A 23,512-nucleotide genomic window follows, 5' to 3' on the forward strand; every position below is an offset into this window, starting at 1 on the left:
AATCTCTACAAGTTTTGTTACTCCTGGATGACGAAGACACAAACCCACCAGAAGTTGAGACAGAAACTGATGAAGAAGCCATCAGTGAAGGTAAATCCCTAGCTCTTTCGATGAACTCCATTGTGGGTATTTCATCGGGAAAAACTTTGAAATTAAAAGGGGAGATTGGGAATGAGAGTGTGGTGGTATTGGTGGATAGTGGGGCTTCCCACAATTTTGTTTCCCATGAGGTTGTACAGAAGCTAGGGCTGAAGGTGGATGAGGGAAGGCCTTTTGGGGTAATGGTTGGGAATGGATGTACCATTCAGGGAAAAGGAATTTGTAAGGCAGTGAGGCTGAAACTCCAAGGGATTGAGATATAGCAGGAATTTTTTCCGTTTGAATTAGGAGGTGCAGACGCGGTCTTGGGAATTACATGGTTGAGTAGTTTGGGGGATGTGAGCGCCAATTGGAAGAGATTAATGATGGAATTTGACTGGGAAGGGAAGAGGGTAAAACTGCAAAGGGATCCTCTACTGGTAAAGACTGAGGTCTCACTGAAAACTATGGTCAGGTCTTTACATGCTGCGGGAACTAGTTATGTAGTGGAGTTTGGAGCCATAGGGTTGAAGGAAGAGCCAGTGCAGGAGGAAATTGACCCGGGAATATTAGAGGTGATAGATAGTTACCCCCAACTATTTGACCAGAATCCTAAATTACCACCCTGTAGGGCCCATGACCATGCCATAGAACTTCAACTAGGTTCCAAACCACCCAATATCCGACCCTACAAATACTCATACTTTCAGAAGAATGAAATCGAGAGGCTGGTTGGGGAAATGTTGACTGCAAGGATTATACAGCCTAGTGTTAGCCCGTACGCCAGTCCTGTCCTATTAGTCAAAAAGAAGGATGTGAGTTGGCAATTTTGTGTGGATTACCGGGCCCTAAACGATATTACAATACTTGATAAATTCCCAATACCGACCATTGAAGAGTTACTTGATGAATTAGCCGGGGCAACAATTTTCACAAAACTGGACCTTAAGTCGGGGTACCATCAGATTAGGGTGCGAGAGGTTGATGTTTCCAAAACAGCCTTTCGCACACATGAGGGGCATTACGAGTTCCTTGTGATGCCTTTCGGACTCACTAATGCGCCCTCAACATTTCAAGCTTTAATGAACTCAGTATTTAGGCCTGTTCTCCGAAAATTCATCCTGGTTTTCTTTGATGACATCCTTGTGTATAGCCCCTACATATCCACACACATGCAGCACTTACAACTAACCTTTCAGATTTTGCAGGAACACAAGTTGGTTGTTAACAAGAAAAAATGCTCGTTTGGCCAATCTAAGCTGTAATATTCGGGTCACATGGTTTCAGAAAAAGGGATAGAGGCAGATCCAAAAAAGATTGAGGCCATGGTGTCCTAGCCGCAACCGGGGAATGTGAAGGGATTGAGGGGTTTCCTTGGGTTGACAGGTTATTATCGGAGATTCATAAAAGGGTATGGTTCAATCGCACAGCCCCTTACTCAGTTACTAAAAAAGGATTCCTTTACTTGGAATGATTCGACACAATCGGCTTTTGATAGGCTTAAGGAAGCCATGACTACTGTCCCAGTTTTAGCAGTTCCAGATTTCACATGCCCCTTTGAAATTCAAACAGACGCATCTGGCAGAGGTCTCGGGGCTATTTTGGTGTAGCAGACTCGACCTATAGCTTTCCTCAGCAAGGCATTCTCCCCTACAGCTAAGCTGAAATCGGTTTATGAGCGTGAATTGATGGTCATTGTTTTTGCAGTCAAGAAATGGAGTCACTATTTGCTTGGCAGAAAGTTCGTAATCAAGACTGACCAGCGCAGCCTCCAGTTTTTAACGGACCAAAGAACAAAAACTCCGAAGCAACACAAATGGATTTCCAAGCTAATGGGTTTTACCTTTGAAATTCAGTACTATCCAGGGGCTTCCAACCGAGTAGCAGATGCGCTTTCAAGAAGAGAAGATGAGACAGAATTGGCACACATTTCAACCTTATTTGTGGTACAGTTTTCTAAATATGAGGAGATGGCTTCGAAGGCACAAACAGATCCGAAACTCAGGGGAATCAGTCAGGACCTTCTCCTTGATTCTTCTAGTCAACCCAACTACCATCTCCGCAGGGGCTGCCTATTCTATAAGGACAGGCTGGTTATTCCAAAAGGGTCCAGATTTGTTTCCAAATTAATGGCCGAGTTCCATCAGAGTCCTAATGGAGGCCACTCGGGTTTCTTCAGAACATACAAGAGAATATCTTCGATAGTTTATTGGGAGGGTATTCGGGGAGATATACAAAGCTACATTAAAGCCTGCACCACCTGTCAACTTAATAAGCAATCGTCATTAAAACCTGTCGGACTCCTCCAGCCCCTTCCCATTCCAAAACAAGTTTTTGAGGATCTCTCTATGGATTTTATCGGGGGGCTGCCACGTTCAAAGGGAGTAGATACCATTTTTGTTGTTGTTGACCGCCTAACCAAGTACAGCCATTTTTTTAGTCTTGGTCACCCCTACAATGCAAAGGATGTCGTTGCCATATTCGTTAAGGAAGTGGTCCGGCTACACGAGTTCCCTAATTCCATTGTTTCTAATAGAGACAAACTTTTTATGAGTCAGTTTTGGCAGGAGATGTTCAAGGCTGCCGGCACCGTTCTAAAATTTAGTTCGACTTACCATCCGCAAACCGATGGGCAAACGGAGGTGGTCAATAGGTGCCTTGAAGCGTATCTCTGCTGTTTCTGCAGTTCTCAGCCCCGACAGTGGCCTATTTGGCTTACTTGAGCGAAATGCCATGTTAAAGGAGCTTAAGGACAATTTAGTTGTGGCTCAAGCTCGCATGAAAAACAATGCTAACCTCCATCGACGAAACGAATGCTTCTAGCCTGGTGACTCAATTTTCCTTAAGTTACAGCCCTACAGGTTTAAATCACTTGCCCAGAAAGTGAATGAAAAGCTCAGTCCCCGTTTCTATGGTCCTTACCCTGTTTTGGAACGCATTGGACCAGTGGCTTATAAATTGGATCTGCCTCCCACAGCCCGTATTCATCTTGTCTTCCATATTTCTCAGCTCAAGAGGAGCTTACATCAATCGGTACCTATCCAACCCCTACTAGAATCACTCTCTGAAGACATGGAATTAATGATCCAACCAGACACTGTTCTCTCTATGCGTACTCTATTAGATGGGTCTAAAGAGGTTCTCATCAAATGGCAGTATTTACCTGATTTTGAAGCCACCTGGGAACCATATGAAGTGATTAAAATGCAGTTTCCTCAGTTTCACCTTGAGGACAAGGTGAATCTTCAAGAAGGGGGAGGGATGGGGGTGGGCAGGCAATAGTATTGATAAACCAGCAGTGCATAAAGTCTACACCCTTAAGGGGCGCAAAAGACATTAGAAAGGTTGCTAAGGGAGTAGAGTCCACAAAGCACAGGTGTCATGGGTAAGAGTCTGTTTTGAGAATACAAATTGTGTAAGAGTAATTGTGGAAAGGGGATTAGTATATATTCAGGGAGAGTAGTAGTAGCAAGACAGCCTGATTTTGGTTGATAAAACAGTGGAGGTTCCTGGCTCCTCGAACCGCCAGGGTTTATGTCCAGTTCATTCCATCTTTTATCTGTTCCATTTTTATTCAAACTATCTGATTAATACAAATATTGCTGGGATTGCATTTGTTGTTTCTGGTGTTATTTTTGATTGTGGATTGACAATGTGTTGGCTTATTTTGTGTGAGAATTATTGTTGGTTGGTTGTGGATTGATTTTATCTGCAGGTGATCGCATCAAAATCTTAAGGATCTGGATTTCTTAACTAATGCTTCAGAAACATCCTGGCACCAGATCATAGTGAGAACCAGCATTAGCTTTGTAAAATTACTAATAAATTAAATAAACATCATAGAAGAGCAATATACCTTTAACTTGGATAGCTGTATATGAAAAAAGAGTGACCAAATAAATTGAAAATTTCTCAATGTCAGTTCAAAAGAATAGCAGTGATGAAAAATTAGAGTTCAGTTTGTGTAGGGATACAGCAGTTATTCATACTTACAATCATCTAAAAGGATCTAAAACTGTCAGTACAAAGAATTTGGATTTCAAAACAATGTAACCAGTAGACACAAATGATAAAAAGGACAAAAAGGCTGATTTAAGCCCAAAATCAGTACAGTGTCGAGCTCTAACCAGAGTGAAGTCAAAATATATAGATAGAATTCATTAAGAATTATAACTTTTCACAACATAAAGAAACAAATTATCCTAAAAAATAATGCCTTCACATTATAAGCATGTAATCAGTAAAAGATGAAGGATGAAGAACATAAAACTCATATATTACCTTGATTTGTGCTCCTACAAGGAAAGGCCAATTATGATCATCTTTCAAAGATGCACAACTTCTGCATCAGTGAGCAGCTCTTCACTCACCACTCACTTCACATACCCCTTCAGAAGACTCTGATGCAACTTTGGACTAGTAAAAAACTCTTAGCTGGTTATTAGAATTCTTTCTCCTTTGCCAAGCTAAAACCACAGAAATCTTTCTCCTTTACCTGGTGAATCAGTGAACATTGTCATCTTGAAAGAAAGATTCCATTCTTTGTTGAACCGAATTGATAATGTGCCAATCCGTGGTCATGATCTATGAAAGCTTGTCTGTAAGATCAGAGTAATACAAAGTGGAACTGCTGAGTTTCTTTGACGTGCAAAATTTGATACAGAAGCTGTGGCCAATCATAAGGCTTCAGCTTTTCCAGGCACTATTACAATCACATGATTCTAACAAAAAAAAATTTGCTGAGAAACAAATCTCTCTCTAAAAAGTATAGAAAGAATACAAGAATGGACAAGATGTCCATACAAAAAGGACAAGCTGTCCCTAAACCCATGATTCTAATAAATTAGACAGATGAAAACCATATCATATAATTCTTAAGCTGTTCTCAATCAATAGGTACAGTTAAATAGTACTTTTGTGCCCTAAATCTTCTAAGATAACTCTGGAAGCCTTCTGGTACCAAGAACAAAATAAAGAAGGGTCTCCGAAATCTAGTCAATGTTATCAACATTAATAATACTAGATGTACAAACAAATCTTACAAACATTTGTGTACAAACTAATGTGGCATAAAATGAATGGATGAGTGAATATAAAAAATCAAATTCATCATATTCACTCTTCCATTTATTTTGTGCCACATTAGTTTGTACACAAATCTTTGTAAGACTTGTTTGTACATGTAGTATTACTCTATCAATATAAACTCTAAGCAATTCATGAAAATCCTACAGAGTTTGTTCTTAAAAAAAGTTAACATGGATGTCATAGCATTATATAAAAAACATAAACCACACAAAAATAGCACCACCAATGCTATAGAAGCACAATATTGGGATCCAACAACCACATGTAGACAACTCATTCTACAGAAGTAAAAAGTCATTTACGTGCCAAGGCTCCAACAGGAAATATATAAAAGGAAGAACAACAGAGAAATTGGAACACAAATACACAATACATACAGTATTTACAACAATTTTTCTCAATTGGGTTTATGCAGAATAACTTTACTTTTAATAGCCAGTTAAGACAATTGATTGGAACTATGCTACACTCTGGGGCATCGATCACCCAAAACCACCAGTATTTTCATTAAATTGAATAAATGATCACACAGGTGTATTCCATAAACTGACGTTCTGTTTTATTTCATTTAACAAATTAATAAATTTTGTAGTCTCTCATTAAAATGGAAAGAAAGGTGACCAAGAAAACATTCAAAATAGTAGAGCGGAAAAGAATGAAAAGTTGAAAAGAAATGGAAGTTTCAAGCACAAGAATGAAAAGAGAACTCTTTAAGGTGCAGAATGGCATGCCCGGAGAGAAATTGAACTTTCAATTCCTTCAACTTACCAACAAGTAGAACTCTACTTATTATGCTGATGTCTTTACATTTGTACTTCCCACCATGAACTCTTTTTGCTCAATCCAAGCCCCTACTTTCCGTCAGGCATTTTGCCTCCCAGAAAGTCAAGCATTTCTTCAATGATCCATACTAAATTTAGCTCATGCATTCTATGCTTCTTTCAGTAAATTTTAGATACCGAAGTTATCTCTAAGTAATATTTTATGAAATAATATACGTGATGCATTTCACTCTCCATAGAGTTTTTGTATTTAAAGGAAATAATATAAAGAAATGACAGATAAAGTGGTCAGTATGCATTGTAATAGGATTCTTCAAATTTTCAAGAGGAATTGCTTCTGAGAGTTGAAAATCAACAGAATAGCTTTTGGATCACTTTCAGATCTAATAAACAGAATAGTAAATATAAACATACATGGTAGTATTCATCATTTATCACCACTTGTCATGTCTAATATTCCAACTTAATACAACAGTTTCCAATAGTTAAGACACATCATTGCATTAATGAACAGAAATTCTTTCATAACCATGGAGCAAATTCATCTGTCAAAGAGTCCAAGTCATAAACAATGCCTTAAACATTTGTGTTGAACATCCAAAAAAAGAAAAAAATTCTCCTCTCTATCGGCAAATTAATTGTACAGCCCACTCTCACTACTTTTCCTTCCTCTTCCAGGTAAAAGCAAAATTTTATTAGGGAACTTGAAAGCCATACAAAGCACTATAGGTCTTTAATCCACATTCTACATTTAAAGGGAAAAACAAATTGACAGAAAAATATAAGAAGTATAAGCCTTGCATATATGAGACAATAAAAAACAAGAGAGCCTTTAGTGAAAGCCAACTGAAGTGAAAGTTACAGCAAAAGGATATAATTCATAGCGAAACAGAAAAGAAAAAAGTACAGGGGGACAAAGACAAATGAATGAGGATTTTACCGTCCTTATCTAAAAATATTTGTTCTTATCGAAAGGCCAAAAGAACCCAATATCAAAAGATTCCAATATGGTGAAACAAACTTCCTCGAAAGAAAAATGTGGCATTAGCATGATATATTTACAAGACCGACTAACATAAGTTTAAAGTATTGTACTAAACTGAGTTAATATCAAGGAAAATTGTGTTAAAAACTATTTCTTACAACCAAAAAGTCTGGCCACCAAAGGAAAGATGAAATTAAGAAAAAGCTAACCTCTTAATTCTTTGAAACTGTTTATGCATACAGCCTACAAAAACTGAAATTCTTTGTTCTCTCAGCCATCAGTTACTTTACCCTGATACAGCTCTTCAAAGCACAGTAACCAAATTCAATATCTCCTTGCAATAGAATTATTGTGCATCCTCAGCAATGTGTCAAGTGTAACTGCAGTCCATCCTTCCTCCTTTTGCGCATACACCATTTGATTTAGGGAGTCCACATATATGCTTATGTTGCCAAAGCCATATATTTGCTGACCGTTATGTGTCCTTCCAGGTTTAGGCTTAAATAGCAATTCATGCTGCTGTGCATATGCCTCCACAACTTCTTTCAATGTCATCTCACGTTGTGCATCTGTACCATCCATATGGGAAGCAGCAGCTGCTGCTGCTTGTTGAGCTTGAGCAGCTGCTTTCTGCTGAGCCTCAAACTGCCTCTGCTCCAACACCCTAAGATAACTAAGGTTCTCCCTTAAGCCAGGTTGGACCACTTTCATACCATCAGCGGCTTGAGACATCATGTCAAGACCGAGATTTAGTTGAGTCCGGATATTTTCATTAGCTAGAAGTTCCTGTGGAAGAAGTCCCTTCCATCCCATATACCATTTATGAATCTCTTCAAAGTTCGGAGAAGTGTTCAACCAGTGATACAAAACCTGCAGCCACTTAGCAAAGAAAAACCTCTCCATCAAATCAACCATGAGATGAATTGGAATAGCAGAAGCCCAAGACATAACCCAATAGAACTGATCAAGCTTTTGGTTTGCAGGGTTAATTTGTAACTCTTGAAGAGCAACTTGCAATTTTGGAACAATATACCTACGCATGAGCTGCTCCCAACTTGTTGAATCAAACACAGTCTTCCACGGCGACAATATGGTGTAAGCAGATACATCGCTTGGATGCCAAGCGTCAAGAACATTACTCAACTTTATACGTATGATATGATACAAACCCTCCAATTTATGTCCCAACATTGGGAGCCATGGATGCACCCAAACATGGATTGGAACAGTTTCTCGACGTGGGTCCCATGAGTCCACAGCGGTTGACAATTTTGGAAAAATTATTGTATCCAACATGGTCTGAAGAACAGAAGAAGGCAGCAGCTTCTCCCATGACTCCAAAAATCTAAGCATTGGCTCAGGGTCTCTTGCATCCCAAGTATTGATGCCAGATATTCTCACAGCAGGTAAGACAACTTCTGAAACCAGTTGAGAATAAGGTGTTGATATATCCCATAAATCATGACTATCCTCTGTTTGCAACAAATTCTTCCATGTTGACACAATCTCCAGTTTATGTGACGGATTCCGAAGAGGGTCCCAACCTTGAAACGTCCTTATAAAAAGAGGCAAAGCGTATGAGCAAGCAATGCATGACAAGTTACAGAGTTTATAATCATGAGGAAATCTTCTGAGCAAGTCACTAAAATAGTTTGCAAGTGAGTCCAATGTTAAAGTTCCTAATGAATTTTCTCTCTCAATTTGACCCAAAACATTAACAATTTTCTCCATATTGTCCAACTGCTGCTTCTGTTCATCGGCCATCTCCTGCAACTTCTCCTTCTCCTTTTGCAAACTCAATGCAGTCTCCTTTTCATTCCTCAAATCATTATCAATCTTCTGAATATCAAGCTCAGCCAAGTCCACAATCAACTTTATATTATGCTGTAGCTCAGGCATCGGAACATCATTCTCCCTTGCTTTCTCCTCTGCGTCCAAATTCTCCAAGTTTGTCAAAACCCTAACTTGTGGCCCTCGCATATCAATCACCTTCTGAACCACCTCAAACCCTTGTTCTTGTTTCTTTGCTAACAATTCCTCCATGGTAATATACTCTTCCTTCTTCCTCCCCTTTGTCTGCTTTGACCAAAGCTTCTCCTTTGCTCTCCCAACAGGTTGTTGCTGCCCCACAATCTTCTTTTCCGCCAACTTTTCCAAGTCTGGCAACTTTGCTGCTGGTGCTTCTTTAAAATCATTGAAACCCATACCCATATTCTTGGGTCTCATCTTTGCTTCAAGCGGTGTCACAATCCCTTGCTCATTCTTTCCAAGCCCACCACCTTTATACCCCATCTTGTCCAGCAACTTCTTACCAATTCCCTTTGTATACTTCTCAAAACCCCCTACATCCCCAGTGCCAATTTCTCTCCCTTTTCCGCCTTGACTCTTTTTCTCCGATTTTTCCCTCTCCCGCTCTCTCTCCCTCCTCTGTGCTCCCTCCTTTATCTTCCTCCCAAATGCTGTTGGCAAGAAACTATCATCATCACCATCCAAATCACAAGCTTTAACCTCAGCATCCTTTTTCTTAGAACTATTTCCACCAAACCCTAAACCTGAACCTAAACCAGCACCAGAATTTCCAGATCCAAAACCAATACCTAAACCAGGGCGGTTGTCATCATCCTCCTCTAAAATATCATCATTTTCCTCTTTGAGATTCTTATCAATCTCCTGATTGGGCATTACAGTACCTGTAATAACAAGTAACCTTAAATTAATTTGAATACTATGTAAAAGACCCACAAAATTCAAATTAAATTAGTTAAACATTACTTACCTGTAGAAACGAAATTGACAGGCTTTGTCAAATCAGCTTTTCTTCCAAAGTCACGGTCTTTTCTCCGCTTCTTGGAGTAACCATCATCAGAGTCAGAATCAGAGGCAAAAACGCCATACAAAACATCGTCTTTGGTTTGAGTTCGTTTTTCCTTGCGCCTCTTGAAATAAAATTCGCCATTTATCCACTGGCCTCCCTCAAAGTCGTTCTCCATTCCGAACCTCTCCATCTCCTGCTCATCGTCCATCCTCTATCTACTATTCAAAACAACATAAACCAAATTTAAATTTCAGTTATAAATGAATTTTATAGACCAATTTATCCACTCTTCAAAAACAATCAAAAGAATTTGTTCAACTACTTTTATTTTCGAAATTTTGATCCCACTCTTTATTTCTTTAGCTAAGTTAAACGAAATAGCTAATTTAAAGAACAACAACATCAAAACAACTGAAATTTCCGATTTTCACCGGATCCACCAATTTTCACACCCAAAAAAATGAATTAGTCTAGAAAGCTTAAACCTTGACAAGCTATGAAGCTAATAGTTATGAAATAAATACCCAACTTCAGTCCCAAAATATCTAATTAATTAAAGAAACCGCAGGAAATCAACCACCATGTATCTAATATTAATTCGAAATTTTAGATTTCAAAAACAAAAACAATAGAAAACAGAGGGTCATAAAGTGAACGAATAAACCCATATTTGCATATACACCAGAACTTCACCAAAGAACACTTATGAATCCAAAATCCATGAAATTAACACAAAAAAGAATCTTAAATTCATGCCCAATTAATTTTTAACATATGACAGAACCAATATTGTATCAGAACACAAGAAAAAACAGACAGAACACACTTAGAGATTAAAAAACACAAGAAAAATCAAACTTTCAGAAAAAGCTGCTGGAATCATATAAATTTAACATAGAAAGATACATTTTAGGCAAAAAAATTCACAATAGCATAAACATGGACAGAAAAGCAAGTGATTAAGCAAAATTTATTTACAAGCCATTCAAAGGCAAGTACAGAGGCAAAATGCTCGGCACCCTCCCTTCAACCTACCTCAAATGGGTCTCCAAGAACCTCCGCGCCAGAGACTTCGAAAGATGAAGAGAATTTTGGATGAGGAAAGTGAAAACAAAAAAATGAAGAGAAAGAGCTGTTTAAAGTGGAGAAGAAAGAGAGAGTTGGGATATTGACAGAGAATGAAGAAAGGAGAAGAAAGAGGAGGTTGAGAATGAGAGCGAAAGAGAAGATGGAGATTAGAAATGGTGATAAGATTGATGGTTGGATGAGAAGTGGCGACCGGAGACGAGAGTGAGGAGAAGTGTTGAAGAGAAAAAATAGAATAGAATTTCAGGAATTAGGGTAATTCAAATTTTTTTTTTTTTTTGATAATTACGGGTATCCGCGGGTATATGCGGTCCACCCACATAAAAAACAATAGGCGGGTCCAGGTATAGGTCCAATTTTCACTGGTCCTTGAAAGTAGACTCATACGCACAGGTGCGGGTATGGACCCGTTTTACTCGATTAAGAGAGTTTTTATTGTAAATCATTCCATTCTCGAATTCTAAAAGAGTATGTGATGCTAGTGAGAGAAAGTAAGTCCTAGTTTGAGAGAGGTAAAGGTCTAATAGCACCTAGAGCAAAGCTATTTACATTAGTTTTTCTTGGTTGGGAAGGGAGATAGCTGGGGGAGTGAACATAGGTGGGATTGGGGCCAAACCATTACATATCGGGCGTTTGATTCTCTCTTCCCTTTAATCTTTACTTTGTCCAATTTATTTTATACTTGTTTGCATCTATTTTTTCATAATAATAAATTACATATCTAATAGTTTTAATTTGAAGTGAGGTTAGGAGATTTAAAAGCCTAATTATCTTATGTGGGTAGCAAGGCTTAAATGCATAACAAAACTCAAGTCCATAAACTTTTATGGTCCGCATGTTTTGAAGAAAGGGTACCTTGAATTTCCACCAAATTAACTTGATAAAAAGTAAAAACAATCAAAATCAACATCACTAAACCAATTAAATAAGTACTATCCTTCATAGAGATTAAAGGGTTAATACAATGTGGTAGCATGAAGGCTATGCTAATTTGTTCTTAATCATAGGCTTATGACATTATCCAAAACCCCTATCGGAGTAATTTGGTCCTAAAGGGGTAATTTGTAAATGATGTCATACTTCGGGTGAAGGTTATTTTCTTAGATACTCTCAATCAATATTTTAAAACCCAACCCAGGGTGAAACCCGGCAACTTTGCCAGGTCCCGGGTTGATCGGTTTAACTAGTTTGATCAGCGGTCGAACCGATTGACAAAAACTTCTAAAATTCAGTGTTTGAAATTTAGCAAACACTCCCTAAATACAAATCGGCCAACGACACCCCAGATACAACCTCAATCGTCCCTTGAGCCCATTCCCCTTAAAATATACCCAAGATCTGGCCAAAATAGGTTTGATTTCGACCAGATTCACCGACGTTGGCGTCGACATTCCAGGCCAGATCTCATTGACGCCAATATCAACAACCCTCCCCATCACCTAGAAATTACTCCTCCCTTCCTCCCAACCAAAACTCACCTCACCGCACCCTCGTTAGCCTCGCCAATCGTCGACAAAGGTCGGTTGTAGCCGTTACCAATTTTGTTCGATTTTCGATCGATTTACTTACCGGAATCAACGTCGTCACCACCATTGCATTCACCGATACTTTCCCTTCAAAAGCCCCAACATTCTGGCCGTCAATTGTTCGTCGATCATCCTCCCAAATTCTAGGGTTTTGAGTGAATATGAAAAATATAAACCCGACCCGTTGAAGCTTCCAGGTCTCGGTTAAACCGGCCGAGCCAGGCCAGGTTTTAAAATAGAGGTGGAACAAATGGGTCGGGTTAGGCTGGTCAACCCTAACCCGGCCCATAATGAAGAGGGTTGAAACCGGCCCGCCAATAGGGTTGAGCCTAACCCGCCAGCAACCCCTGGGCAGGCCGGGTTGCAAAATGGCAACCCGCCGGGCCGCGGGTTGCTATTTTGTCTTCTCTGCAGGAGGCCCGCCAACCCGGCGGGTTGCATGTTGGTTGGCCCGCCGAGTTGGCCGAAAAATAAATTAAAAAAAAAAGTAAAATTAATATATTTTTTTAAATTACCCTTTTACCCTTGAAATATAGCCGTTTTATAGCCGTTGGAGGTGTCTTTTTCGTCATTTTCTTCCCCATTTTTTTCTATAATTGGCCCTAACCTCTCATTTTCTCACAACTCAATTCTCTCATATTCTCTAATCTCTATTCTCTCAATTATTCATTTATTCTCTTAATCTTTTTGTTATCAATTTGCTCTATTTTAATTTTTATTAGTTTTTGCAATTTTCAATTCATATTTCTAATTTTCCAAATTCCAATTTCCATATTCCAATTCTCTTTCTTTAATTTTATTTCTTCTATATCAATTTTTTTTTCAACTACAATGGATAGATATTTCTCTCCCTCAATTTCAATGATGAAGAAAACTACTATCCTAGTCCTAGTCCCGCTGATTTTACTATGAATGCAAGAGATTCAAATAGTCTCGCTGTCCCAATCCCAGTCTCAGAATCCGATACACTTCAAAATATGCCGTCGATTCCAACAGCTCCCGGTGGTTCTAGAAGTCGTCCTTGTAACGTCGTCCTCGTCCAACTCCATCTCAAGTTGAGACGGGTTCATCAACTGCCGTCGAAACACAAGACAGGCACACATCAGACGTTTGGGAGCATTTCGACAAGTTTTACGGGACAGAAAATGGCGTTCAAGTCAAGAAACAAGATGCAAATATTGTAGAAATGTTATAAAGCTGATTCAGGTAATGGTACTAGTACTTTAAAAAGGATGCTAATAACATATTATCAACATGAAATAAGAAAACAATCAAACTCAAATAACTAATATGGGTACACTTGCGGTTATAATTCTGATGTATATAGGGAACAGTTAGCTTTATATATTGCTGCAACTAGGGGTGTTCAAAAGAACCAGTTGAACCGGAACCGGCGGGTACCCTGAGTTTGGTTCCGGTTCCTACCCAGAACCAGTCGTCAATGGGTAGGTTCCGGTTCCAATTTTTGGAATCGTTACTTGCGTTCCGGTTCCGGTTCCTATAGTTAGGAACCAGAACCAGAACCAGGACCAGAACCGAGACTAATATAAAATAAATTAAAGATTAGGGGAGTTAATATAAACTTTTGTAGAAAAAGTAATGTGAATACATTTATATTTTATTTCATAACTTTAAGTAAGTTGGTTTGACTTTTGAGAATCTACCTTTACAAAGTAATGGAGTTTGTAATTTTGAATTTATAATTTGTAATTTTTTTTTGTACAAGTGCCAGGTGGGGGGGGGGTATTTGTAAGTTTTTAAAGGTTTTTTTTCCATTTTAAAAACTTTTGGGGTCATGTAATTTACAGGGTACCCGAACCAGAACCTGAACCGTTGTTACAGGTTCTGGTTCTGGGTACCTGGAACCGGAACCGTCGGTTCCGGTTCTGGTTCCGGTTCCGATTTTGGTTCCTTCAAAAAGTGTAGGTACCCGGTACCGAACACCCCTAGCTGCAACTGATCAACCATTATATGGCTGAAGATATATTTTGAAAGATTTGTTCAAATTCATTTTTCCGGATTTAAAAGTTCTAAAACTTAACTAGAAATGATTTAAAAAATTGTTTAAAAAAATGAATTATAATTAAAAAATAAATTCATACTTGTCATATTAGTGTGGCTCTAACTGCCGTATTTGGAGTGGTAGGCTAAACAAGATTAATTTGTGTGACTAGTCATTATTTTGATAATGAATTTAAATTATATAAATCTTTATTAGGATTTAGATTAATGGATGTGGAAATAGTGGTTTAGAAATCTATAATAAAATTGTTGAAGTTTTAGAAGATTATGATATTATTGATAAGTGATAAGTTTAACTTTAGATAATGCAAGTTCTATAGTAAAGCTATAGATTTTTTCAAACAATTATCTTTTATATAACAATTTGAAGTTTTTTTCACTAACGTTGTGCATGTCATGTTATTATTTAATTGTGAAAAGTGATATGAAAACAATTAACAAAATATTGATAGAATTAGGGAATCTTTAGCTTGGATTACTGGTAGTAATAAAAGAAATGCTGAATTTCAAGAAGCTTGTATAAATCAAATATGTCTCCTAGAACTTTTGCTTAGATATCATGTTAGATGGAAAGTACTATTTAATGTTTGATTCTGTTTACCTTATGCTAATAATTAGTTTTTGTAGCAAATAATAGAAGTCCTCATTATTTGATAGAAAAATGATTGGAAGATAGCTAAGATTTCATTCTTTTCTCAAACGTTTTTACCAATCCACTTACAACTTTCTGGTGTGTATTATCCTACTAGTCCATTGGTAATACAACATTATAAAATACATACAATTATAAAAATTTCTGAGTTATTTCAAAAAACAAAGACAATGAATTTTAAATGCACCACTAAAGGCAATGCAAATTTTTTTTTTGAAAAATTGGGAACCTATTCATTTTCTTTATTGTTTAGGTGCTATATTTGATCCTAGAATTAAATTAGAACGTTTAGAAAATGGTTTTGACAATTTAAGTGAAAATTCCAAACCGAATCATATGTCATCAATAGGAGAGGTAAAAATAGTCTTTTCGAAGTATATTTTCAATATGAAACAGGTATGGAACCCGCAGTCGCAAAAAGCGAAATATCCAGAGAAGCTGTATCAGAAGAAACAACAAATAAAGACTTATACTCTTGGAATGCACTGAATAGGCCAAAGAGGACCCGAATCCAAGCACATCCTCCTCTTCAGAAGCACACCACAAAAACAACTAATATACTGTCCTCCATGGAGTCGCAGGTAATGAACTCAACAATATTGACAACCCCCGAAATGTTTCGCAGGTCACTTGATATCTTAGAGTTTGGAGAGCCAAAAATGTATTTTTCGGGTATATCAGACTTGCCTTGGATGTTTTTGCTGTTCCTGTCTCAACCGTTTCATCCGAACAAACATTTAGTCAATGAAGATTTTAAATGAAAGGAGGACTAAACTTGCTCAAAAATGATTGAAGTCCTCACATGTCTTCGAGATTGGGAACGATCGCGCCATAAAAGTCAATACGAGGTTACGCGACAAAACTTTAGTAGAATCATTTCAATTTTGTAATATAGATGATACAGATGAGAGGTCCTAGTGAACCACCCCCAAATTAGTTTGTTTAATAAATATAATTCGTAATTAATTATCAATTATTGCATTCTTTTTTTTTACCAAGTTTTTCTCCCATTGGTTTCTCTTGGTGAGGTTTTTAACGAGGTATAATTGTTAATATTTCTTATTTTTTTTTTTTTTGATGAATGATATCTATTTTTTTCTTATATTACAATTTTATTGTATTAAAATTGAATTAATATTGAAATGTTAACAAAAAAAAAAAAAAAAAAAAATTGAATTGAATTGAATTTTGATATTGAAAAGTTAACTAAAAACAATTATATTTATAATTATTTATTTGAAAAGTTAATAAAAAAAAACAAAAAAAATAAGAAAATCGGGCTAACCCTGCCGGACCCGCCGCCTAACCCGGCGGGTTAGGTGTAATAGCCACTACTACCAAATTCTCATAATAAAATCATATAAAATAATAAAAGAAATTGGGCCCAAAATTTTCTTTTTATTAAATATATATATATTCTTTAACACCTATACATTTTTACACAAAATGTATAACATATACAAAAGTCATCAAAAACATAAGGAAGTGTAACCCGCTTCTTCTCGAACGCCGACATCCATCACAGTGTCCTCACCTAGGTCCGCAAACATAGAAACAACGGGGTGAGCACTAAAATAATGCTCAGAAGTAAATCCTCTACTCATGCTAGCCCCGTAACTCTCTCTCTCTAATTCTTTCCTTACAACTCCTCATTCAATTTCTCTTTGGGTACTTCTCTCTTTTTCTCTTTCTCTTTCTCTTTCTCTTAAAACTCTTTTCTAATAACTCTTTCATAAGTCACGCCCCATCTTACCGGGGCACGGCCGGGACTCACTCCCCTCTACTGAACCTCTACTCATTCTAGCCGATCGGACTCGGTTTTGCATGGATTCGGAACCCTTGGCCATGTGAGTATATATCTCCTCTCTCGGTACTCGGGTATAGCCCTCATCCGCATGCACTCTCACGGGCTACACCACTTCTCTTCTGATACTCATACCGCTCTCTCAATGCGGCGTACATGCGGAATACTCTACCCATTACTCACGGGTTCCCATCGCACAACCTACTCTATTCTCTTCTCTTAACTCTTAAAGTAGCTTATACTCACATTCTCTACTATACTAATGCTATTCTTACTACTTAAGTGCATAACAATTTGTGAGAGCTGATTCATGCTCACTAATGCACTAATGAAATGCCAAATACATGATTTCCTCAAAACAGTCATTCTACACCAGTCACACTAAAAAGACCATAACTTGCGTTTATACACCTCCGATTGCTACGGTTCTGGTCTCGTTTTAAAGCTTAGAAACAGGGCTACATCTTTTATGTTTTGATCTCAGCCCGTTCAAACCGTAAATGCCCAAATATCACTTAGAAAGTTACGGCAGTGACAGAGCAGATTTTACTTAGGATTTCATCAAACAACTCATGTGCATATAAACACTCTACTAAATTACTACTATACTTCATTCTCTAGCCATCCAAAATGGGGAAAAACTCCCTCAAATACTCATAATCCCTATCAAAAAGCACTTCCAAATAGGTTCACACAACATCTCTCAATCTTCATCTCAAATTCCATTTCTCATCACACATAAAAAACAATTCTCATAATACATATTCATCTCAACTCATCTCAACAACATAACATACTTATACAAGCATACATCTCTACTCAATCTCTAAATCTCTACTCAAAAACTTATTCAAAACTCAAGTTGGTTGGATTTACTTACCTTGTCAAAGATGACTTCTTTAGCACTTTTCCTTCCCTTTGTGGTCTTGTCTCTTCTCTACAACTCAAACACACAACAAGGACAGCAACAACCAAATAAGACTTCACTACAATTATAAGAAAACTCACATCTAAAGCATGAATCCTTACTTAGGATGCTTTAGGTGAAATCTCTACTCAAAACCCTTAAATCCCTTAAAATCGGAAGATTGGATGGAGAAATTAGAAAGTGGCAAATGGAAAAGGCGGGTGAATGAAGAAATAAGGGTTTCTCTACACTTAACCCTTTTTAGTTCATATTATAAGCATCATTTCCCATTTTGCCCTTGTCCTTCTTTAGAAATTCCATCTATATCCTTTGATTCTTTTCAAATCACCCCCATCCAAACACAATCTCTACTAAATTTCCTTTCATTTTACTCCCCACTTTTCCTACTAATTAGGGGTAGAATGGTCATTGTGCCCCAAAAGAAAAATTCTCTAGAAAACCAAAAACTTTGTTTTAGGCTCGTCGCCGCGGCAAAGAACTTTCTGTCGCCCCGGCGAAATAGGGCAGACCTACCCGTGGTGCAACTCCTCCTCCTCCGCGGCGAAGCTTATTCTTCGCCCCGGCGAAGATTGGATTTCCAACTTCACCAAAACTCAACCATTTCAAGGCAACAATTCAACCACTCACACATACAAACTCAATTAAAGTTGAAATGATAAACTTTAACTAATACAGAAATCTTAAATACGTACCTCAAGTGGGATATTACATTAGGGTTGGCAGGCCGAGCTGGGCCAGCCATTTTCTCCATAATGGAGGTGAGTTAGGCTCGGCCCGCCAAACTACGTAACCCGTCATGGGCCGCTGACGGGTTAATTTTCCACCATTATTTTAAAACATTGCTCTCAATTTGAATTATTTCCAAAATCGATATAATTTTCCTTCTAATTATTTTAAAAATAAAAATAATGACAATCTTTAGTCACAAGTAATTAGCGAACAAGATCCCCATCTATCGGAGCAGTGCCAAGATATCCTCAACTGAACTTCCCTCCACGTGTAGTCCTTTAGATACGCAAACTGACACATTGCCCAAGCTTCCGTCTGCACATTTCTTCGTCTTCTTCTTTCACTCATTTCTCTCTTTCACATTCAATGGCTATTAGGTCTTTAATTGTTCCTTCAGCTTCTAAATCACCAACCACACATTGCTTTCTACATCCCACTACTTCTCCTTCATTCCCTCAACAATCTTTTTCTTTCTCCACCAAGCCCGTTAACAATCTTAACAATGTCTTTTTTATAACCCACTACACTCTTGCTTCTCTTCACCATCACCGCGCTCTTGCTCCCCTTCCCGCTCTTGACTCCGACTTCCCTCATCCTCTTCACCAGGTTTTTTTTATTTAGCACTTGGTTTTGGTGTCATTACTTGCATTCCAAATGTCTATTAATAACCTTTATATAATATGAAATTATTAGTCTTGATGCTTATGATTCTAACTTTTGGTGGGAATATTGGGAATATTATTGAAGGGATCGGCGAATTTTAGGAGCAATAAGAGCTTTGAGCAATGGAATTCCTTGACGGCCAAGTTCTCTGGAGCGGCAAACATCCCATTTACGGTGCTGCAAATGCCTCAGATCATCCTTAATGCTCAGAATCTTATAGCAGGAAATAAAACTGCCCTTTTGGCGGTCCCATGGCTGGTAACGAGATCGCATTAATTTCTTTATCTTTGGTACAATTTACTTTATGTGCTTGTTTTTAATGTGGGTAGTCTTATTTTTCCCTAAAAACGCCTTAGATGAAACAAAGTTGGGTTGGTTTTGTCTCCATTTGCTAATCATTTGTTGTCTTCAGTTGGAATTTCAGTGAAGAGTTGTTTTGGGGGTTTTCTAAGCGTTTTATATATGAAAAAAAATAGAAGAATGAAATGATGTAATGATATATTTAAGAAATTATTCAGAGATCTGGAGTTTTGTTATTGAAAAAGAAAAAAAAAAAAAAAATCACAATTTGACAGTTCAAGTTATCCCCGTTCCTTTGTTTCTTGTTGGCCAATTTGGAGTTTTCATCATTGGGAGTTAAGGGAGTGAATGTTGTGAATACAGGGCATGCTTACTGGTTTGCTTGGGAATCTTTCGCTTCTTTCATACTTTGCCAAGAAGAGGGAGAAAGAGGCTATTGCGGTCCAAACATTGGGCGCTGTTTCAATATATGTGGTCATTGCTCAGCTTGCAATGGGAGAAGCAATGCCTCTGCCTCACTTTGTGGTTACTTCAGTTGTTGTGGCCAGTGGTCTTGTTTTAAACTTCCTCAATTACTTCGGTATGCTGAATGCTGAAATCTGGCGATTCTGGGAAGATTTTATTACCGTTGGTGGGATAACAGTCCTTCCTCAAGTAAACTCTCTGCTCCTCTCAATCTTGCACTATGCACCCACTCACACAGTGATTGAGAAAACTTCTATGTATCTCACAATATGTTGATTCTCCATGACCTTTTTTATGTATAAATTTGGCTACAGGTGATGTGGTCTACATTTGTACCATATATACCAAACAGTATTGTTCCAGGGGTGATAGCTTTTGCCGTAGGCGTGACAGCTGTTGTTATGGTAAGCTTTTCTTGCTTATAGGGTATTAATCTACCTCTTGTTATGGTGTACGGCAGATGTGACTCCTAAAAGATATGGGGGAATGCTAAGCTATGGATTATATTCTGCTGTAGATAGTACTATGTGCAAAAATCTTTCTTAGAAAGGATTATGAATTCTGCAGATGATGATACTATGTCCAAAAAATCCTTTCTTGGAAAGAGAAATTTTTCATGATTTAAAACTTCCTAATTTACATGGTGAAACAATGTGCACAGCTGATCGCCTGTCTTATTTTTCCAGATATTCAATTTTATTAATCACATATTTATCTTCCTCAAGAAAACGATCTTCAAATATTCAGATGATTATTTTTTTCTTTTATGATAAAATAATTAAGCAGAATGCAATCTTGTGTTATTCTGATATGGGCATTTAATATAATAATGTAAAGATATGATTTCACTTGGCTGGGCCAGCACTGGCAATGAATTGTCCTTTTGACAGCTGGGTCTGGAAAATTGGATTGCATAGGCAACTCTAGCATGCGACCTTTATGGAATATGGGAAACAGAGTGTCTATATTGCAGAGTTTGGTTGGAATTATGGAAAACTACATTTGGTAATGGAGTTAAGAGGATTTAGCAACAGTATTGCACCATGTAGAAGTTTTACCTCACTGCATCAAAAGATGTGTTGTCCAGTGCAGTGCTAAATGTAGCATGACAGTGCATTCTCACACTTTTATAATATTTAGTATTAAACTTGAATTCTGAAATCCTTTAAGGCTTGAGTTCTCAGCCTTTAGATATATGTGCATTCTAATGTAAAAGGCAGAAAAGTAAACTCTGTTTTGGTACTACTTTATAGCCTTTTTGAATGTTGATGCTCTTTGTACAGGAATAGGAATTTATTTATTTATTTATTTTTACTATAATTTTTTATGTTTAGCTTTAAAAAGCACAAAGAGGAATGTAGAACTTATGGGATTTTTCTTGCCTAGAGGACAGCCTCCTAGCTGAAACTCGCTGTATCATTTCATTGGAATAGTCAGGGTAGTATGAGAAAGACTGAGATACCCATGTAAAAACTAATTTTCTTTTTGCTTGGACAATTATGATTCGTCACTTCTTGAGTACCATTGACAGATTCGTTATTAACTTGAATGTTTATATACTACTTAAGTCCAAAGATCTTCTCTTGCGTCTTTCCTTCTGGAAAAACCTTATAGGAAACTAGTTTGATTAAGCAATTTTCCTTAATATAAATGACCTTAGGTTGTCATCTAAACTCAAGATTACTACCTTTTGAGAGTTTAGAAGTCATTTCTTTTTCCTTCATGTTAATAATGTACAGAGATATGCAGTTCAATGAAGCAATTTTTTAAACTGCCTGCTGCTAAGATTTGCAGGCAAGAATGGGCAAACTTCCAGAGAAAGGCGTCAAATTGGTTGGAGCACTAGCTGGATGGACAGCAACCCTTCTCTTCATGTGGATGCCTGTTTCACAAATGGTAATCGTTTGTATGCTTCAGTTTTATACCTCAACATCAAACAGGTTATGGTATCCCTCTCTTGACTGAAACTTATGATGCCTGTGTAGTGGACAAATTTCGTGTACCCTGATAACATCAAAGGCTTGTCAGCATTCTCAATGTTGCTTGCTATGATTGGAAATGCACTTATGATCCCACGTGCACTCTTTATTCGCGATTTAATGTGGTATGGCTCTTCCCCTATTGATCCGTTTTTCCTTTCATTCTGTATGAGATGGTCAAGTGACATTATTTCTTAGATTTTTTAACTTTTCAAATTATAACTCTGGGCCAGCCAATTATACCATCTTACATTCTGATAAGCTATGCCTAATCAGCTGCCTTTATTATATCACCTGCTAGTAGCAAAAAACTGGAGTTTGACATGTATGGATTAGGTCAACAGTCAGTTTTTGATATTAATACAATCCCGCCATCTGGTGTTTGCACAACTAGCAGCTGTTCAGAACAACATAGTAGTTTGAAATAATGGTCAGTTGAAAGAACGTCTTGAGTAGCTCTTCCTCGTGAATGATTAAAAGTTCTACAAACCATCTGAATATGGAAATTGTAAAGCAGTTGAGAGAATTCTGTTGTGTGGGAACATGTAAAACTAGCTTATGTGGTAAAAAAATTGATGTGCTTCAATTTCTTCTTTTATCCTAAACCTTGCAATTCTTGATCATCATGCCTCCATAACAGTGAACCAATGTATTTTTGTGTAAAATATCAGTACTATATTCATTCAACTATGCTTGCAGGTTCACTGGTGCAACTTGGGCATCCCTATTTTATGGGTATGCGAATATTGCCTGCCTGTACTGGTAAGAAATTATAAAGTTTTTTAATCTATATTTTAAAATTTCAAGTGTTCTTTCTGAGAATGAGACTTGTAAATTCTAATCTCAACTAACTCATTATGTTGTGATTTCAGTTTCAATGTTATCAGCAGGGAATTCTTTTTGGCGGCAACAGCTGGTTTATTTTCATGGATAGGTACTTTCTAAATTCCCGTAGAGCCATAGCTTTTGGGGAATAATATAAGATAAAAAACTCCACCTCGGCCCCAATTGTCTGAACCATTTACTTTGAAAAAGAATAGATACTCTATACCCTTACCTTGATTAAATGGTTAAACGTAATGGAGATGTTAATTTATTTCGATTGAGCAGGTATGGCTTTGTGGAAAGATACTGTAGTATATGGATACAACTCACCTATGAGATCTTTGAAAGAGTTGGTTTTCGGACGTTAAGTTGACAAGTGATCTGATTACCTGATAGTAAGCATGGAATATAGAAATTATTCTTGTCCTTTGAGATGCAGTTCCTGAGTAAACATGAAGTTGAAAATACATAAACTGTGTGGTCCTTTCAGTTAATGCAAGGAGAAGCTTGGAATAATTAAGTTGTAACTGTTAAGGTAATAACATAAGGGGTGGAATATAGCCTTATGGCCGATGAATAAATGCGTGTAATTTATATGCAACGTAGTTTAAATTTTGTAATAAAATTGGGTTCTCCACCCAAAAAATGTTTGTACCCCAATTGATAATATCCCTAGTTTCAGTGTTATTTGTTCTTATTCTTATGATCTCAATGAGTCTGCAAGCTTGGGTAGAAATTTCTTCACGAAAATATCGGTGTTGATTTACTTCTGGTATACATATATC

The 23,512-nt window shown here is 37.4% G+C and overlaps 2 protein-coding genes across 5 annotated transcripts; one reads left to right on the top strand and one right to left on the bottom strand.

Annotated features, from left to right (window-relative positions):
• Window positions 1-4,018: 4,018 nt before the first annotated feature.
• LOC116134473 (septin and tuftelin-interacting protein 1 homolog 1) lies at window positions 4,019-11,043 on the bottom strand. Of its 4 annotated transcripts, XR_004128747.1 has the most exons (5): window positions 10,784-11,043; window positions 9,710-9,963; window positions 7,143-9,623; window positions 4,574-4,676; window positions 4,019-4,494 (listed from the first exon to the last, which is right to left on the bottom strand). XR_004128747.1 is itself a non-coding variant. In XM_031420166.1 (3 exons), the coding sequence occupies exons 2-3, from the start codon at window positions 9,954-9,956 to the stop codon at window positions 7,258-7,260; spliced, it is 2,613 nt and encodes an 870-aa protein (XP_031276026.1). In that variant the 5' UTR covers window positions 9,957-9,963; window positions 10,784-11,043; the 3' UTR covers window positions 6,569-7,257. The 4 variants fall into 4 exon arrangements, 1 of the variants encoding a protein (XP_031276026.1); XR_004128743.1 differs by having other exon boundaries at window positions 4,019-4,676; XR_004128744.1 differs by lacking the exons at window positions 4,019-4,494; window positions 4,574-4,676 and adding an exon at window positions 4,726-4,744.
• Window positions 11,044-18,758: 7,715 nt separating this feature from the next.
• LOC116134607 (maltose excess protein 1-like, chloroplastic) lies at window positions 18,759-23,439 on the top strand. The gene is made up of 9 exons (XM_031420292.1): window positions 18,759-19,101; window positions 19,243-19,416; window positions 19,822-20,112; window positions 20,238-20,327; window positions 21,718-21,819; window positions 21,909-22,027; window positions 22,602-22,664; window positions 22,775-22,836; window positions 23,013-23,439. The coding sequence occupies exons 1-9, from the start codon at window positions 18,862-18,864 to the stop codon at window positions 23,093-23,095; spliced, it is 1,224 nt and encodes a 407-aa protein (XP_031276152.1). The 5' UTR covers window positions 18,759-18,861; the 3' UTR covers window positions 23,096-23,439.
• Window positions 23,440-23,512: the final 73 nt, after the last annotated feature.

The sequence above is a fragment of the Pistacia vera genome, unplaced genomic scaffold (genome assembly GCF_008641045.1).
Source record: "Pistacia vera cultivar Batoury unplaced genomic scaffold, PisVer_v2 Contig1081, whole genome shotgun sequence".
NCBI lineage: Eukaryota > Viridiplantae > Streptophyta > Magnoliopsida > Sapindales > Anacardiaceae > Pistacia > Pistacia vera.